The sequence below is a fragment of the Erythranthe guttata genome, chromosome 6, assembly GCF_056151865.1.
Source record: "Erythranthe guttata isolate IM_541 chromosome 6, IM_541, whole genome shotgun sequence".
NCBI lineage: Eukaryota > Viridiplantae > Streptophyta > Magnoliopsida > Lamiales > Phrymaceae > Erythranthe > Erythranthe guttata.
In genome coordinates, this window is record NC_142538.1 from 1,320,192 (window position 1) to 1,334,883 (window position 14,692).

The window sequence follows — 14,692 nt, forward strand, 5'->3', positions numbered from 1 at the left end:
AGTAGAATGAACTACTAGAGTTGCACATGCACACGGTCCTCATCAACATGCCCACCAATAGCAAACGATATGAACAACGAAAGCCAGTAAAAATCATGAAACATATATAGCAACTTAATTAAGAAAAAGGAAAAAAACGTCGCAAAAGGCAAAGATTAGATCGAAAAAACAGCTAAGTAGAAGACAAATCAACATACGTAACTTGGACACCTTTGATCGAATAGTGAACAGTTGCGCCGAATGTTTCGGCATCGTGTTCATAATCATCATCATCAAGCTTGGCGGTAAACGTCAAATAAACTATAAATCCATCCACTACACGTATGGTTGCTTCGATTACGTCCACCACACTGTATTCGACGGCCTACACACACATAAATACCAAAAGAAAACCACTTAATAATAATCATCATGACTAAACAAGACATAATCAAACATTAAAAAAAACAAATCTTTAATTACTTGTCTTTGGTTGAACACGTGAATTGCTGCATCGGCATAATTTTTGACCTTTTGCACTTCCTGCGGAGTGTAGGAATCGGTAGAATCTCGGTGGTACATGGTGGTTGCACCGCCTCCACATTGGTGATAACAATAACTTTCGGGCCAGAATTTCGTCGCCAGCGCCTGCTTCTGATGTTCCAATTTCGGATCCTCTTTAGATTCCTTGATGAATTTCAGCCTCTTCTCTTCTCCCCATTCCTTCATCGCTTCCAGTTTCCCTCTCTCCTCTGATTCCTGTTGCAATTTGTTCATCTGCCGGACTATCTTATCGATTCTTAACTTTTGATTCGCCGCATTCTCCTCTTGCAGTTTCTTCACGTGTCTGAGTATCTTCTTCACGCGCTTCTCCATTACTGGATTCGATTTTTTCATCTCTCTCTCTCTCTCTCTCTCTCTCTCTCTCTCTCTCTCTCTCTCTCTCTCTCTCTCTCTCTCTCTCTTCTCTCTCTCTCTCTCTCTCTCTCTCTCTCTCTCTCTGATCTATAGCCCTAATCGTTGTTCTATTGAATTGTGAGAGTGGGTTGGTTGGGCTATGACGATTTAAATTTAATTCGACATGCCACATCAGATTTGCCTCTTGTTTTTTTTTTTTGGTAAATTACACTCGCCCCCTAAGGTATGTTAAAATAACTTTAAGGTCCTTGTCGTATCGGTAATTACACTTACCCCTGAAACATTGTTAGAAACTCTAACGGGATAATGCATTAGATACGTTATTCCAATAGAGTTTTAACGGACTATTAGTTTCAGGAAGTCGTTGAGACAACATAGAGTTATGGGTGATTTAAGAAATATTGGGGGAGCCATCTCACCCCCTGACTCTATGTTGTCTCCACGATTTACTGAAGCTAATAGTCCGTTAGAACTCTACCGAAATAGCGTAGGGTAATTGTAATTACCGATACGACAAGGACCTTAAAGTTATTTTAGCATATCTCAATGGTGTACATGTAATTTACCCTTTTTTATTTGTAAATTCGTAATTTAGTTACATAATATTATGAATTTACAAAAGTACTTCTAAATTAGGTCTAATTACCCTAGAGTCCTCAACTTATAAAAGAGAAAAAAACATTGAAACCACATTTAAGCACTTCAAAACATGATTCCGGCCAACCTTTTAACCCCATCTTATCATTGATACTTTAGTAATGCTTTAATTCAATTCTTGACTATTGTGATGATCTGTTCTGTGTGTTTCGGATTTGAAGGTGGCAGCATGCATCCAAAGTTTCATAGTGTATACGTAGGGCTAGGGTAGACCTGACCACCGGTTCGGTTAGAACCGGAACCGGAACCGGAAACAAATGCACATCATTCTTGTTTTTCCCCGGAGGGGGTCTTCAATCTCGAGTCTAATGGGCCTTACATCAGAATTGAGCATCAAATAGCACATCTGAATTTTCATCAAATGTCACTGGTATATATATACATATACTTGTACTGTTTTTTTCTCTTTATATTCAAAGTCGAATAATTAACGTAATCTAAGATGAGATTTGATTATAAAAAATATTCTGTTCAATTTTTTTTTATTAAAATTCAATTTCCACTAGTAACCTCAATTCTAGTGATTTCTTTTTTGTTTTTTTTTTTTTTTTTAATTAAAATTCAAAATACGTTCACTGTGTGTTCTATTCTGCAATACCAACGACCATCGCCACATTCTTGTACAAAATTCCTTAGCGGCGTGGATTGCTTCTTCTTCCCCGAAACATCTGCAAAGGGCTGTTCCTAAAAGTATCCCTTCTGCGATTCGTGTTCCAAACCGAGCCAATTGCTGTAGTAGAATCAATGATGGTTAAAGCTATACATGTGTCCAAGAAATGAACATTTTCATGTTTCATGCTAAAAGATTAAAATTTGAGAGAGATAAATTTTATTCAAATTTTCAAAATAAATTAACTTCAAGGTCACAACTCTTTATAGGGGCTATTGATCTGCTGCTAGTACATCCACCACATTCAAGAGCCGTCTAAAAAGTTAGTGAAGAATTCCGACATTAATTCATAAAAAAATATAAGAAAATAAAAAACGCAAACCGTTAACTTTTACTACATATCCTCGAGCACTCAAAGAGCAAATATCCAACATCTTAATAAACTAGTTCATAAGAGTATATTTATTTTTAAAGTAGCATTTAGTTATTTTTTAATTACTATATTACCAGCCTTTCACATCTAAACACCTTTTACTAAAACAGCAAACCAATTCTGAAGTTAGGGATTCTTCCTAAACGAAGACAAATAAAAATAAATTTTTGAAGTTGTAAAAAATCGGAACATGTGATAATGAACAAGAAAACTAAAGCAGCCACTAAAATTATGAAATAGTATATAGCAACTTAATAAATTAAGAAAGGAAAAAAATAATTTTACCTGTAGCTAGCAGCTAAGTAGAGGAGTACGCAACATGCGTCACTCGAAAAGGTTTGTTGAATCCGTAGTGAATATTTGCACCGAAAGTTTTGACATCTTCATCCTCAGAATCATCAGGCTTGGCAGTAAACGTCAAATTCACCATACGCCCTGTATCCATATGCGAGCTTGCTCTGATTACATCCACCACACTGTATTTGATAGCCTACACACACACACACACATACACCAAAACAATCACTTAATAATAATAATAATCATTAAACAAGACAGAATCACACAAATAAAAAAAAAGGAAAAAAAAAAAGAAATCTTTTTTATTACTTGTCTTTGGTTGAACACATCAATTGCTATCTTGGCAAAGCTTTTGACCCTCTGAAATTTTTCGGGGGAATAGGAATCGGAAGAATCTCGATCGAACAATTGACTGATGTGTTTAGACAAGCGGAATGCATTGGGATAGAGTTTCTTCATCAGCTGATTCTCCTCTCGAAATCTATTATCCCTTTCCAGCTGCTTCTCCTTTTCAATTAACACCTCCTCTAGGAATTTCTTCACCATTACCCGTTCCTTTTCCTCTTCCAATTCCTTCATCGCTTCCAGTTTCCCTTTCTCCTCCGATTCCCGTTGCAATTTGATCACCTGCCGGAGTATCTTATTCATTATTAACTTTTGATTCGCCGGCTTCTCCTCTTGCAGTTTCTTCACGTGTCTCAGTATCGCGTTTTTGCGCTTCTCCGTTACTGGATTCTCCTCTGACAATTTCGAATTTTTCATCTCTCTCTATCTCCCTCTCTGATCTATAAACCCTAATTCGAATTTCTCCCCCTTTTGTTGGTTTCTTAAACTTTAAAAATAAAAAATAAAAATTAAAAAAAAAGGGTTAGCTAAGCAGCCAAGCAATGGGCTGGATTTATGACAGTGGGTTGGTTGGGCTGTGACATTTAAATTTAAAATTAATTGAACCAATAGGCTTTCTAACAACAAAAGGCTACACTCCAATTGGACTGATCCACGTGGCTATTGTTCCCATGGGCCGGCCCAGTAGAGCTGACGTGGACATACTCACATTTTTTTGCCCTAGTTCTTATTTTTGCATAATTCTGAAGCAATTAATGCTTGTACTTTCTGTTATTCGCTCTTTGACCATTTTGCCCCTGATATCCTCTTTTTTTGTTTTATTACAGACCTGTCGCTGTTTTTGATGCATTAACTAATTAATTAAAGTTGAACACACCTTCCACATTCGGTTTTTATATTTTAGTCCCTATTTTGGATTTATCCATATCCATGCAATTTCAGCATCAAGCCATGTAATGAAAAAAGCAAATAGGATTAATCTGCACTCATATTGGAATAAATCCAATAGTTATACTACTAAAATTGTGTCAAATAAAGCAACCATAAGTTACTAACCTCTAACACAATAGGAATTGCAAGTTCTTGTTATGCCTATTTAATTAATACCTCTATTATTATTATTATTATTATTATTATTATTATTGGATTATGAGAATATATTAGATAATCCATTAAGTAAAAGATTAAAAATTCCTGGAAAATAAATAAAGATTTGAATTAACCATACCAGTGAAACATGTGCATTCGCAAAATCATTTTTTTTTTTGATGAAGTAGCAAAGTAGATCCAGCTTTTTTGCATGATGTTAGAACGACTTGCGATTGCTCGATTTTGAGTTTGCCTCGATTTGGTACCGCTGTCGCGGCCTTCTTCTTGCCTCTTTTTACGAGATAATTCATCAAGTTCCCTTCAATTTATAATTTTATGCACTATAATCATTAGTAATAATTAATAAAGATTATACGATAATATTTTAAGGTTGGATTAATGATCTCACTAGTGTTCGTTGGCATGTTTGAAAGTTGGAGGATGTAATATATTGATTTGTAAAAATAAAATGCTCCTTTTAATTACATATATTTGTTCCTCTTAGGTTGCAAAATTGAAAGACATATAAAGGTACAAGTCTCTAGCTAGCTAGGGTATGCTTTGGCTTTTGTGCACAGTGGGGTATTTTGGTCATTTGCCCTCTCTGCTTCTCTCCGTACGTACTGCGTGGGTGTGCACTGTGAAACTCCCAGTGATACTTACACTTACAGACGTTAATCTGAATATTTCTCTCACCAGCGCCTTCCGTTTCTCTCTCCTCCTCCTCCATCAAAAACTGGAGAGAGAGAGAGAATATAATCTTCTGATCCTTGATTATAAACAAAAAAAGAAAGATCTCTCTCTCTCTCTCTCTAGTCACTCAAGAACATCCACAGTTACGTTGGTATTTGCTCTCTAAACCTGTGCCTGAAAGAAAAGGTAAAAACTTCTTGTCGGATTTAATTAATGTTTCTTCCGCCATGTTTGTTTATCCAAGTTAAAAAGTATAAATGCTGATTCGTGATCATCATGAGAATAAAACAAGTGCTGATATCATGCATTTTTTTATATATGAATATAAAAAAATGCTCTTTGTATTTATCATGCATTTTTTTATATATGAATATACACGTTTTTTCTGTATGGAATTTAGGGTTTCGATTGAGATCTTCAAATCGCTGGCTGTGTTTTCTTTTTGCTTTTTACATTTATTCACCATTGATCTTCATCTTTTTTCTTTGATTTTTCAATATATATATTTTTTGGTTTTGGATCTATGTGGGTTTGATTCAAACTCAAACCCTATTACTTTTTTCTTTTCTTTTTTTCTTTTTTGTATATAGGATCTATGTTTTATGCATTACGATAATCATCATCGGAAGTTTAATTACATCATGTTTTTTTGTGCATAGCAATAATCATATATACATCTCTTTCGCAGCAGGCTCGTGATCGAACTGTGCGTGAAAATGTCCGACATACCACCACCCAAGGGGTTCTATTTCAAATTGAAAGTTTCCGAGACTTTATTCCCCATTCAAGATCAAAAAGGAACCCGTAAGTACTAATTTCAAATTTTCATTATATATATATTGTACATGCACGACTTTGTTTTAATTTTCAGAGATTAAAAAAAAAAAAAAAAATCAATTCTAATAGTTTGTGCTATAATTAATTAACTGCAGCAAGTTGTTGGGCACAATCAGTGGCATTTTTAGTCGGTTATGAATTGAAAAGGAAACATAAGGATATACAAGACTATATAGCCTCTCCACAGCATCTGATTGACAATCTTTACAAAGAATCTAATGCTGTAAAGTTTTTCAAAAAGGGGCCAAACAGTAACGATCTTATTCCGTGTTCATTAGCGGAAATGGAGTACTATGAGTGTTCCGCTCGTCATGCACTCAATTACATAATGGTTAATGGAATTTATTTAGAAAGCCAGTATAAGTTTAAAGGCAAAACGAGCAACAAACGCATGATTTCGGTAAGCAAAATATTTTTTTTAATTATATATATTTATTATAAATTTTTCTTTGAATGCTTACTAATCTTTTCTATTTTTTTTTTCTTCTTATTATTATTATATAAAAAGGGGGAAAGGATAAGGATTGAGAAAATTCAATATTTCAGTTCCACTCCTTCAAAAAATCAAGTCAAGAAAATTCTACAAAAGGGACATCCAATTCTTGCGGAGATCTATATGTCAGACAGCTTCTCATCTCACCATGGAGAGGTAAATTCATAAACTGTTATTTTCAGAACAAACAAATAATTTGAGAAAAATACATTAATGTTTAATTTTTATATATTTTTTTTTTATTATTTCCTAGCACGTCTATAGAACAGATCCTGGAAAACCGGAAGATGGATTGCACTCAATAGTGGTCATAGGAACAGGGTACGATAACGGAGAACTTTATTGTGAAATCAGAAATTCGTGGGGCTCGGAGTGGGGAGCCGGAGGCAATGCCAAAGTCTTGGCCAGTTTTGTCCACCTTGTGGGTTACATAGAAGGTGCTTATCTGGTATGTTTATCTAAGTTTGATTTACTTCAATATTTCCAAAGTTTTGTGTTTTGTTATATTATAATCTCTTTATCTTGTTAATTTCCTTTTCTTCGATATAGGAGGATGAATGAAGAGGCAAGAGGCGACGATGAATGAAGAGGCCAGAGGCGATATATAATCGATATCCAAAATGCATTTTATGTTTTGTTATCAAGATTCTGACTTTTTGGCTTTTTTTTAGTATGTATGCACTGCACTCCCTTCCAAAATGCATTTTATGTTTTGTTATCAAGATTCTGACTTTTTGGCCTTTTTAGTATGTATGCACTCTCCGGCCCTTATTATATGTCTTTTTGGAGTGTTTTTTTGTCTCAAATTATTTATCATTTTTGAGTTCAATAAGGCACTAATTGCATTTTTATCAATTTTGCCCCTTATCACTCTTAATTAATTAATTAAAAAGTAATTAATGACGAGTATTTTAGTATTTAATATGTTATTTTTGGTATAATCTATAGATATTAACCCCAAAAACAACATATAAAAAGGGACACAAAATTCGCAAACAGCAAAGCTAAACAAGAATCTGAACGGGAATAAATTTGGCAGTAGCAAGCAAAATGTAAACTTAGCATTGTTAGCATTGACCTCTAAACACAATCAGTTTTTTCACAGATAAAAATAGACTCTAGATGCCTAAAAATAAAGTTCACAACCGGCCGATTACTTAATATTCCATATATATAGATATATATATTTAGCTTCTCTGAATCTGGAATCGCCTGCAATTCAAAAAATCCCAAAAGGTGTTGTTAAATGCTAGTAAAAACATACTTACAGCAGAAGGCTGTTAAAGAGTGTAAATCTATATAACACAAACTGGTGCATGCTTCAAACACTACATAGCAATTAACTAATGAATGTATGGCAAATGTACAATGTTCAATAAACAATGGAAAATACAACACACACTGCACATTGCCCCACTTCCATGTTTCATGCTAATTTATCAACGAATTAACTTCAAGGTTGATAAACGTTTCGGAGCGATTGGTCAGTAAGATAAGTATATCGACCACATTCAAGAGCGGTCCAAAACGGTAGTGAAGTTCTCCAACAGTAATTCATAAAAAAACATAATTAAATGAAAAATGCAAACTGACAAGTTCCGTTTTACTACATGTCCAACATATAGCAACTACAATGTTTGGACAAACCCAACTACTCAAAGAGTAACTATCAAACATCTTATTGAAGTAGTAATTTTAAGTTGTACTATAGGCTGTGAGCCATCAAAATCAGCTTCTTAATAATACCATTTATATCACCAGTTCTAAATAGATCTAAACATACTCCCCTGCCCCAAATAAAATAGTCCAGTTTCACGTTTCCATCTATCAGGGTCTATTTAATAAGATTCTGACCTCACGCAGATCTGCTTATTTACAAAAGTTATAGTTGCAACTTTTATTTTATAATTTTTTACTATGTCTGAATGTTTGAAACCTAAACCTCAACATGAGTATGTTCCAATTATTTGATGCTAACGGGAATGCACTCTTTGATCTGAACGAATGTAGTAGAGTAGACTGTGCTCTTTCAATAAAAGTAACACCAATGCAAAGCATCATACACCATATGGAGACAATACAAACGCAGACACTTTGTTTCTTGAATTGTCCAAAACTAGTCGTATGCTTGTTGGAATTTTTAATGTTATATCCACAAATACTATTTCTCTAAATCCTAACTACATCCACTAAATGCACAATGCATTCAGCTAATTGACGTTCACCATTCATGTAAACAGATGTATTGTATGTATGTATGTACAGTTTTAGTAAAGCCCAAATGTAGAATGAACTAAAGTTTTAGTAAAGCCCAAATGTATTGTATGTCAACATATGATATGAACAACACAAGCCAGTAAAATTACGAAGCATATATAACAACTTAATTAAGAAAAAGAGAAGAAAAAAAAAAATCAAAATGAATTACCTGTAGCAGCTAAATAGTAAAATCAACATGCGTTACGTCAAGACCTTTATATGAATAGTGAAGACTTGCGCTGAAACTTTCGGCATCCTCTTCATAATCATAATCAGCATCATTGGGCTTGGCGGTAAACGTCAAAGACACTATAAATCCATTGACTGCAACTGAAAGTGCTTCGATTACTTCCACCACACTGTATTCGACGCCCTACACACACACACACATACAAAAGGAAACCACTTAATAATAATAATCATGACGCAATTAAACATTTAAAAAAAAAACTTTAATTACCTGTCTTTGGTTGAACACATCAATTGCTGCTTGGGCATAATCTTTGGCCTTTTGCACATGTTCTGGAGAGTAAGAATCGTGAGAATCTCGGCGATACATGACGTTTAGAGTTCCACATAGACGATAGAGATCGGGCCTGAGCTTCCTCGCCAGAGCATACTTCTCTTTAGCTTTCTGTATCTTCTTCTTCTCCAATTCCAGCTCCTCTAATGCTTCCTTCATGAATTTCGCATTCTTTTCCTCTTCCGATTTCTTTATCGATTCCATTTCCTCCATCTCCTCTGTTTCCTCCTGCAACCTGTTCATCTGTCGCACTATTTTTTTTATTCGTAGCTTTTGATCCGCCGCTTTCTCCTCTTGCAATTTCTGCACGTGTCTCAGTATCTTGTTCACGCGCTTCTCCATTGATGGATTCGATTTCGATGTCTTCATCTCCCTCTCCCTCTCCCTCTCTCTATCTCTCTCTCTCCGATCGTAACCCTAATCGTTTTTCCCCCTTTGTTGGTTTCTTATATTTAATCATAAAAGTGGTTTAATGGGCTCGATTTTGATGAGTGGGGTTGGTTGGGCTATGAGCCTATGACGGATTTAATTTTGGGTAAATTACGACAAACCCCCTAGGTAAGACTTAATTACGACAACCCCCTCTGACCATCATTTGACTATTTAAATTCACAGAAAATGTGTTTGTCCGTTTTACCCCTGAGATACTGTCTAATAACAAAAATTACCCCATATTTGCGTGATTACGAACCCCCAAAAAAGTATATGTTGTCATACTCAGGACGACTACTACTACTACATATTGGACAATTCATAAACTGATCGATCAAATATTATTTATTCTCCCGATCAAATATACGAATGTTGAACTATATATGATTCCTGTCGAAAGCAACAACTTAGAAGAAATGAAAAGAATTCCGAAAAATAACCAGCAATCAGCATAATTTCCTTTTGAGTTAGATAAAAAAAAATATATAACATCATAAGTGATATATTAGTCAGTGTTCTAAAAATCGGCCGAGGCGGTCCAAAACCTTTACGATTTTAGTGTAAAGGTTTGAAAAATCGGTTTTTTGCCTGTGGGGCGGTTTGAGGCGGTCCGAGGCGGTCCGAGGCGGTCAAACCTTTAAGGCGGGTCAAACTTCGGTGGCAAAAATCGGCAAAAAATGGTCAAAAATCGTTTTTTTTTTTTTTTTTTTTATTTATAAATCAAAATAAAAGTTGGGATTTTAATAAAAAAAAATGAGTTTATGCATTATTTTGTTTATGTTAATTATTATTGTTAAAGAACTAATGATGTATGCCAAGAATGTATGTAAATTCAAAAAAAAATTGCCTTTTTATTTATATTTTATAAGGATATTTATGTATTATGATCTTATTATTATTAAACTTTTAGTATGTTATTAGAATATATACATGATGGAGATATAACTATGTTAAATATTTTTTATCTATGTTTTGAGTATTTATAAATAATATCTACAAATATATTATATTAAATTTTAAAAACCGATTTATTTCCGATTTATCACCGATTAATCACCGCCGCACCGATTAATCGTGAGTCGGTCCCTAACCGCCTCCGACCCGATTACCGCTTTTTACAACCTTGATATTAGTCTATTGATATTTTTGGCTCATTACTCGAATTTGTTCATCAAGCGCTAATAAAAATAAATTCGAATAAATCATTCGAGAACTCGATATCTTATCACGTAATGCAAAAAGTATATATTAAATATAAATAATTAATAATATAAAAAGATTGCAATAAAATGCGATAAAAGAAATCATCCGTTTTACTTCTTTTTTCGTGAAAAGTAACACCGTAGGGCCCTGATAGTAGTAGTACTCCCATAAGTTGAAGATTTAATAGTCAACTGTACTTGCATGATACTTCCATAGCAACAGCAGTACTATTTTTAACATATAGAAGTGATTTCAAATTCCATTTTTTTTTTCAGTTTTCCCTAGCTGAACCGCATACATGGTAAATTGGTAAAATTTTTACTTTATTTTTTTAATCGTCTTACGACTCGACAATTCTCTACAATTCGAAATACCCTGTTTTGTGAAACATTTAGATTTACCGATGAAATAGTCAAAAGTTGATAAGCAGCTAATTTCATAGCAAAACCTCGAAACAATGCACATTGATCAGTCGACACAATATTAGTTGGCAATAGAGAGTATAGAGTCGATTATTACGAAAAAAGTAAACGTTAAATTTTAAAAGGCACCCCGAATTAAAATGTGAGCTTTTGACTTTGATATTTATTATGCCACTAGTGTAGAGTTTTTAGAAGCCTGCAAAATGAACTTCAGTACGAATGTCTCTGTATTTGTACATGATCCATGCCTTCCTCTTAGATTTCGTACGATGACGTATAACTTTATTGCATTTCTCTCTCTATAGTCTATATATACATGGAATACCTTATTAACATATATCACCGAAGAAAATCTTATTACAACTTCAAGAGCAAAGAGCGAAGATGAAATTTCGTGCAGCGTGGCAGATATTGTTTCTTTCGATTTTTGCAGGATATATGCTCATATGGGTGATGCTGCCTACAAAAACTTACAAGACTATTTGGACTCCCAAATTGAACGAACACCTCAACTCCACGTACTTTCGTGAACAAGGTATATATTTATGCTTTCTAGTACTACTTGCTTCTTCTTTTTTTTTTTCTCGAAATTTTCGTCACCTCGGCATAATTTTTTTTCATGCTTATGCAGGGAGAAATCTTCTTTTATTTAGTTTCCCTATTATGCTCATCGCTGCATTGGGTTGTCTTTATCTACATATCCAAAAGAAATCAAATTCTGGCAGGTTCCGCCCGATTCTTGATTAGTAGTAATAAGGCATTAATTTTTAGCAATTTTCTTGATTCAAAAAAATGCTAAAAGGGGTTAACCAACTTGTTTTACAGTAGTAGGGGCTCTTTTAATTACCTGAGACGCCCCGCGGTGGTAATGGCGCCTATAGGAATCGTCACTGTACTCGAGCTCATGTTTGCAGCCATGTTTATATCACTTCTAATCTGGTCCCTCGCTAATTACTTGTACGTCAGCTTCGGGAGCCTCCGCATGCAGGCAGGAGTCAAAGTGTACGTAAAAAATAAATAAATAAATAAATGAGCTGCTTAATTTGCTAGGATTTTATTCTCGACTGTTGTGATAAATCTGTTCTGTTTTTGTTTTCGGATTTGAAGGTGGCAATCAAAGTTTCGTAGTGTATCCCTAAGGCTAGGATACATCGGAAACACATGCATGGCGTTCTTGTTTTTCCCCGTAACACGAGGCTCTTCAATCTTGCCTCTGATGGGCCTTACGTCAGAATCGAGCATCAAATATCACATCTGGATCGGTCATGTTTCAACGGTACTTTTTGTTGCCCACAGCGTAGGATTCGTGATCTATTGGGGTGCGATGTCCCATGAAATGTCACAGGTACATATTTGTACTTATTTTGTGTGTGTGTGTGTGTGTGTGTTTGTTTCTTTTTTTTTTTCTTTTTTTTTTTGTGTTTGTCTAACTAAAATGAGATTTGATTGGAAAAAAAACTATGGGATAATTTCATAATTGTTAATGCAGATGCTGGAATGGAGCAGTACTTATCTATCTAATTTAGCTGGAGTTATCGCAATTGTGATGTTAATGGCGATATGGGCGACGAGCTTTGCACGTGTGAGGAGAAAAATGTTCGAACTTTTCTTTTACGTTCACCATCTCTACATTCCCTACCTCGTCTTTTACATGTTCCATGTTGGAGTGGCCTATCTTTGCATGATCCTTCCTGGAATCTTTCTCTTCATTATCGATCGATACTTAAGATTCCTTGTATCCAAACGGAGGACTAGGCTCGTTTCGTCACGCCTTTTATCTAACCGCACTATGGAACTAACCTTCGCCAAGAGTCCAGGTGAATTTACAATGCAAGCATTTTCACAAATTATATATTTTTTTCTAATAAGAAATTTATCTAATTTCTGTTTTTTTTTTTGTTTTGTTTTAGGGTTGGAGTATAATCCCACAAGTACGTTGTTCGTGCATGTTCCGAGCGTATGCAAATTGCAGTGGCATCCCTTTACGATAATTTCGAGCAGCAACTTGGAGACCGATAAGCTAAGTGTTGTAATAAAAAGTCAGGGGAATTGGACAGAAAAGCTCTACCAGCAGCTTTCGACTTCTCCGGATCATCTTCAAGTATCAACCGAAGGACCTTACGAACCCGCATCGTTTCATTTTCTAAGGTAAAAATATTATCAGTATCGGATTTATAAATTCACTCGGTTTTTTAGTTTAACACAGTTCAAATGTTTTTTTTTTCCAGCCGCGAGTCTTTGGTGATGATCAGTGGAGGAAGTGGGATTACTCCGTTCATCTCGATAATAAGAGAAATAATTTCCATGAGTACGGAATCTGGCCGAAAGGTTCCGAAGATTCTCCTAGTGGCTGCATTTAAGACTACAGCGGATCTAACCATGCTGGATCTCTTGCTTCCTTTGTCTGGCATTCCTACAGACATATCCAAATTGCAAATTCAGATAGAAGCGTACGTTACTCAAGAACACGAAAGACCACATGAAGAATATTCCAAGAATCAAATTCAGACAAAAGGGTTCAAGACGAATCCATTGGATTCTCCCATATCAGCAGTTTTAGGCAAAAACGGCTGGCTCTGGCTCGGCGCGATAATTTCGTCTTCATTTTTCATGTTTTTACTGCTATTGGGATTCGTGACTCGTTACCAAATATATCCAGTGGAGCATAGGAAAAAGAATTACCATTACAGCTACAAGATTCTTTGGGACATGTTTCTTGTATGTGCCAGTATCTTCGTAGCAACGAGTGCCGTTTTTCTATGGCAGAAGAGGAAACTATCTGTTGATCAAAAGCAAATTAAGAATGTGGATTTTCATACACCGACGACAATGTCGCCTTCGTCGTGGTTAAGTCCTTCGGATAGAGAACTCGAGAGCCTCCCGTGTCAGTCTCTTGTTCAATCGACTACAGTTCATTATGGCGCACGACCTGATCTTAAGAGTACTCTCTCTCTCTCTCTCTCTCTCTCTCTCTCTCTCTCTCTCTCTCTCTCTCTCTCTCTCTCTCTCTCTCTCTCTCTCTCTCTCTCTCTCCTCTCTATCTCTCTCTCTCTCAAGGTATACTGGAATAACGCTGGTATTGTACTTTTATGCAATGACAGGGATACTTCTCGATTGCAAAGGATCGGATATTGGAGTTCTAGCTTCCGGCCCTACAAGTATACGTCAGAAAGTCGCCAAAATCTGCGCATCTGGTTCATCCAAAAACCTGTATTTTGAGTCTATGAGCTTCACTTGGTGATGCAGTATACACTGAAAACCGACGAGCCTTACGTATTCAATCCGTTTCCGAAGGCTTCATCTTGTGCCGTGTGTTTGTGCTTGTTTTCTTTATTAATTCCCATGTTTGATTTTTTCTTGCAGTACCATTGCAAAGTTGTAAAAATAACAAGGCTCGTTTGCATTTGCCGAATGATGCATGATAAATTTGAAAGCTGCTTTAATCTGTTTTGAGTTCACGATAAAAGTCTCGATTTTTCTGTTTTCTTGCACTTTGTGG

At 35.4% G+C, this 14,692-nt stretch overlaps 5 protein-coding genes across 6 annotated transcripts; 2 read left to right on the plus strand and 3 right to left on the minus strand.

The window, feature by feature from the left end:
* Window positions 1-82: 82 nt before the first annotated feature.
* LOC105971808 (uncharacterized) lies at window positions 83-983 on the minus strand. Its single transcript, XM_012996706.2, has 2 exons — window positions 463-983; window positions 83-364 (listed from the first exon to the last, which is right to left on the minus strand). The coding sequence occupies exons 1-2, from the start codon at window positions 874-876 to the stop codon at window positions 173-175; spliced, it is 606 nt and encodes a 201-aa protein (XP_012852160.2). The 5' UTR covers window positions 877-983; the 3' UTR covers window positions 83-172.
* Window positions 984-1,880: 897 nt separating this feature from the next.
* On the minus strand, window positions 1,881-3,762 carry LOC105971699 (uncharacterized). Of its 2 annotated transcripts, none has more exons than XM_012996569.2 (3): window positions 3,207-3,762; window positions 2,883-3,087; window positions 1,881-2,284 (listed from the first exon to the last, which is right to left on the minus strand). In XM_012996569.2, the coding sequence occupies exons 1-2, from the start codon at window positions 3,657-3,659 to the stop codon at window positions 2,896-2,898; spliced, it is 645 nt and encodes a 214-aa protein (XP_012852023.2). In that variant the 5' UTR covers window positions 3,660-3,762; the 3' UTR covers window positions 1,881-2,284; window positions 2,883-2,895. The 2 variants fall into 2 exon arrangements, with proteins under 2 accessions (XP_012852023.2, XP_088675390.1); XM_088819264.1 differs by lacking the exon at window positions 1,881-2,284 and adding an exon at window positions 2,457-2,479 and having other exon boundaries at window positions 3,207-3,743.
* A 1,978-nt stretch (window positions 3,763-5,740) lies between these two features.
* Window positions 5,741-7,147, plus strand: LOC105971619 (uncharacterized). The gene is made up of 5 exons (XM_012996472.2): window positions 5,741-5,828; window positions 5,957-6,261; window positions 6,370-6,510; window positions 6,608-6,802; window positions 6,904-7,147. The coding sequence occupies exons 1-5, from the start codon at window positions 5,741-5,743 to the stop codon at window positions 6,913-6,915; spliced, it is 741 nt and encodes a 246-aa protein (XP_012851926.1). The 3' UTR covers window positions 6,916-7,147.
* A 195-nt stretch (window positions 7,148-7,342) lies between these two features.
* Window positions 7,343-9,620, minus strand: LOC105971909 (uncharacterized). Its single transcript, XM_012996837.2, has 3 exons — window positions 9,074-9,620; window positions 8,783-8,986; window positions 7,343-7,566 (listed from the first exon to the last, which is right to left on the minus strand). The coding sequence occupies exons 1-2, from the start codon at window positions 9,503-9,505 to the stop codon at window positions 8,792-8,794; spliced, it is 627 nt and encodes a 208-aa protein (XP_012852291.1). The 5' UTR covers window positions 9,506-9,620; the 3' UTR covers window positions 7,343-7,566; window positions 8,783-8,791.
* Window positions 9,621-11,387: 1,767 nt separating this feature from the next.
* Window positions 11,388-14,659, plus strand: LOC105971618 (ferric reduction oxidase 4). Its single transcript, XM_012996471.2, has 8 exons — window positions 11,388-11,728; window positions 11,825-11,918; window positions 12,019-12,195; window positions 12,301-12,538; window positions 12,683-13,010; window positions 13,104-13,341; window positions 13,422-14,134; window positions 14,295-14,659. Exons 1-8 carry the CDS (start codon window positions 11,578-11,580, stop codon window positions 14,432-14,434), a joined length of 2,079 nt encoding a protein of 692 aa, XP_012851925.2. The 5' UTR covers window positions 11,388-11,577; the 3' UTR covers window positions 14,435-14,659.
* Window positions 14,660-14,692: the final 33 nt, after the last annotated feature.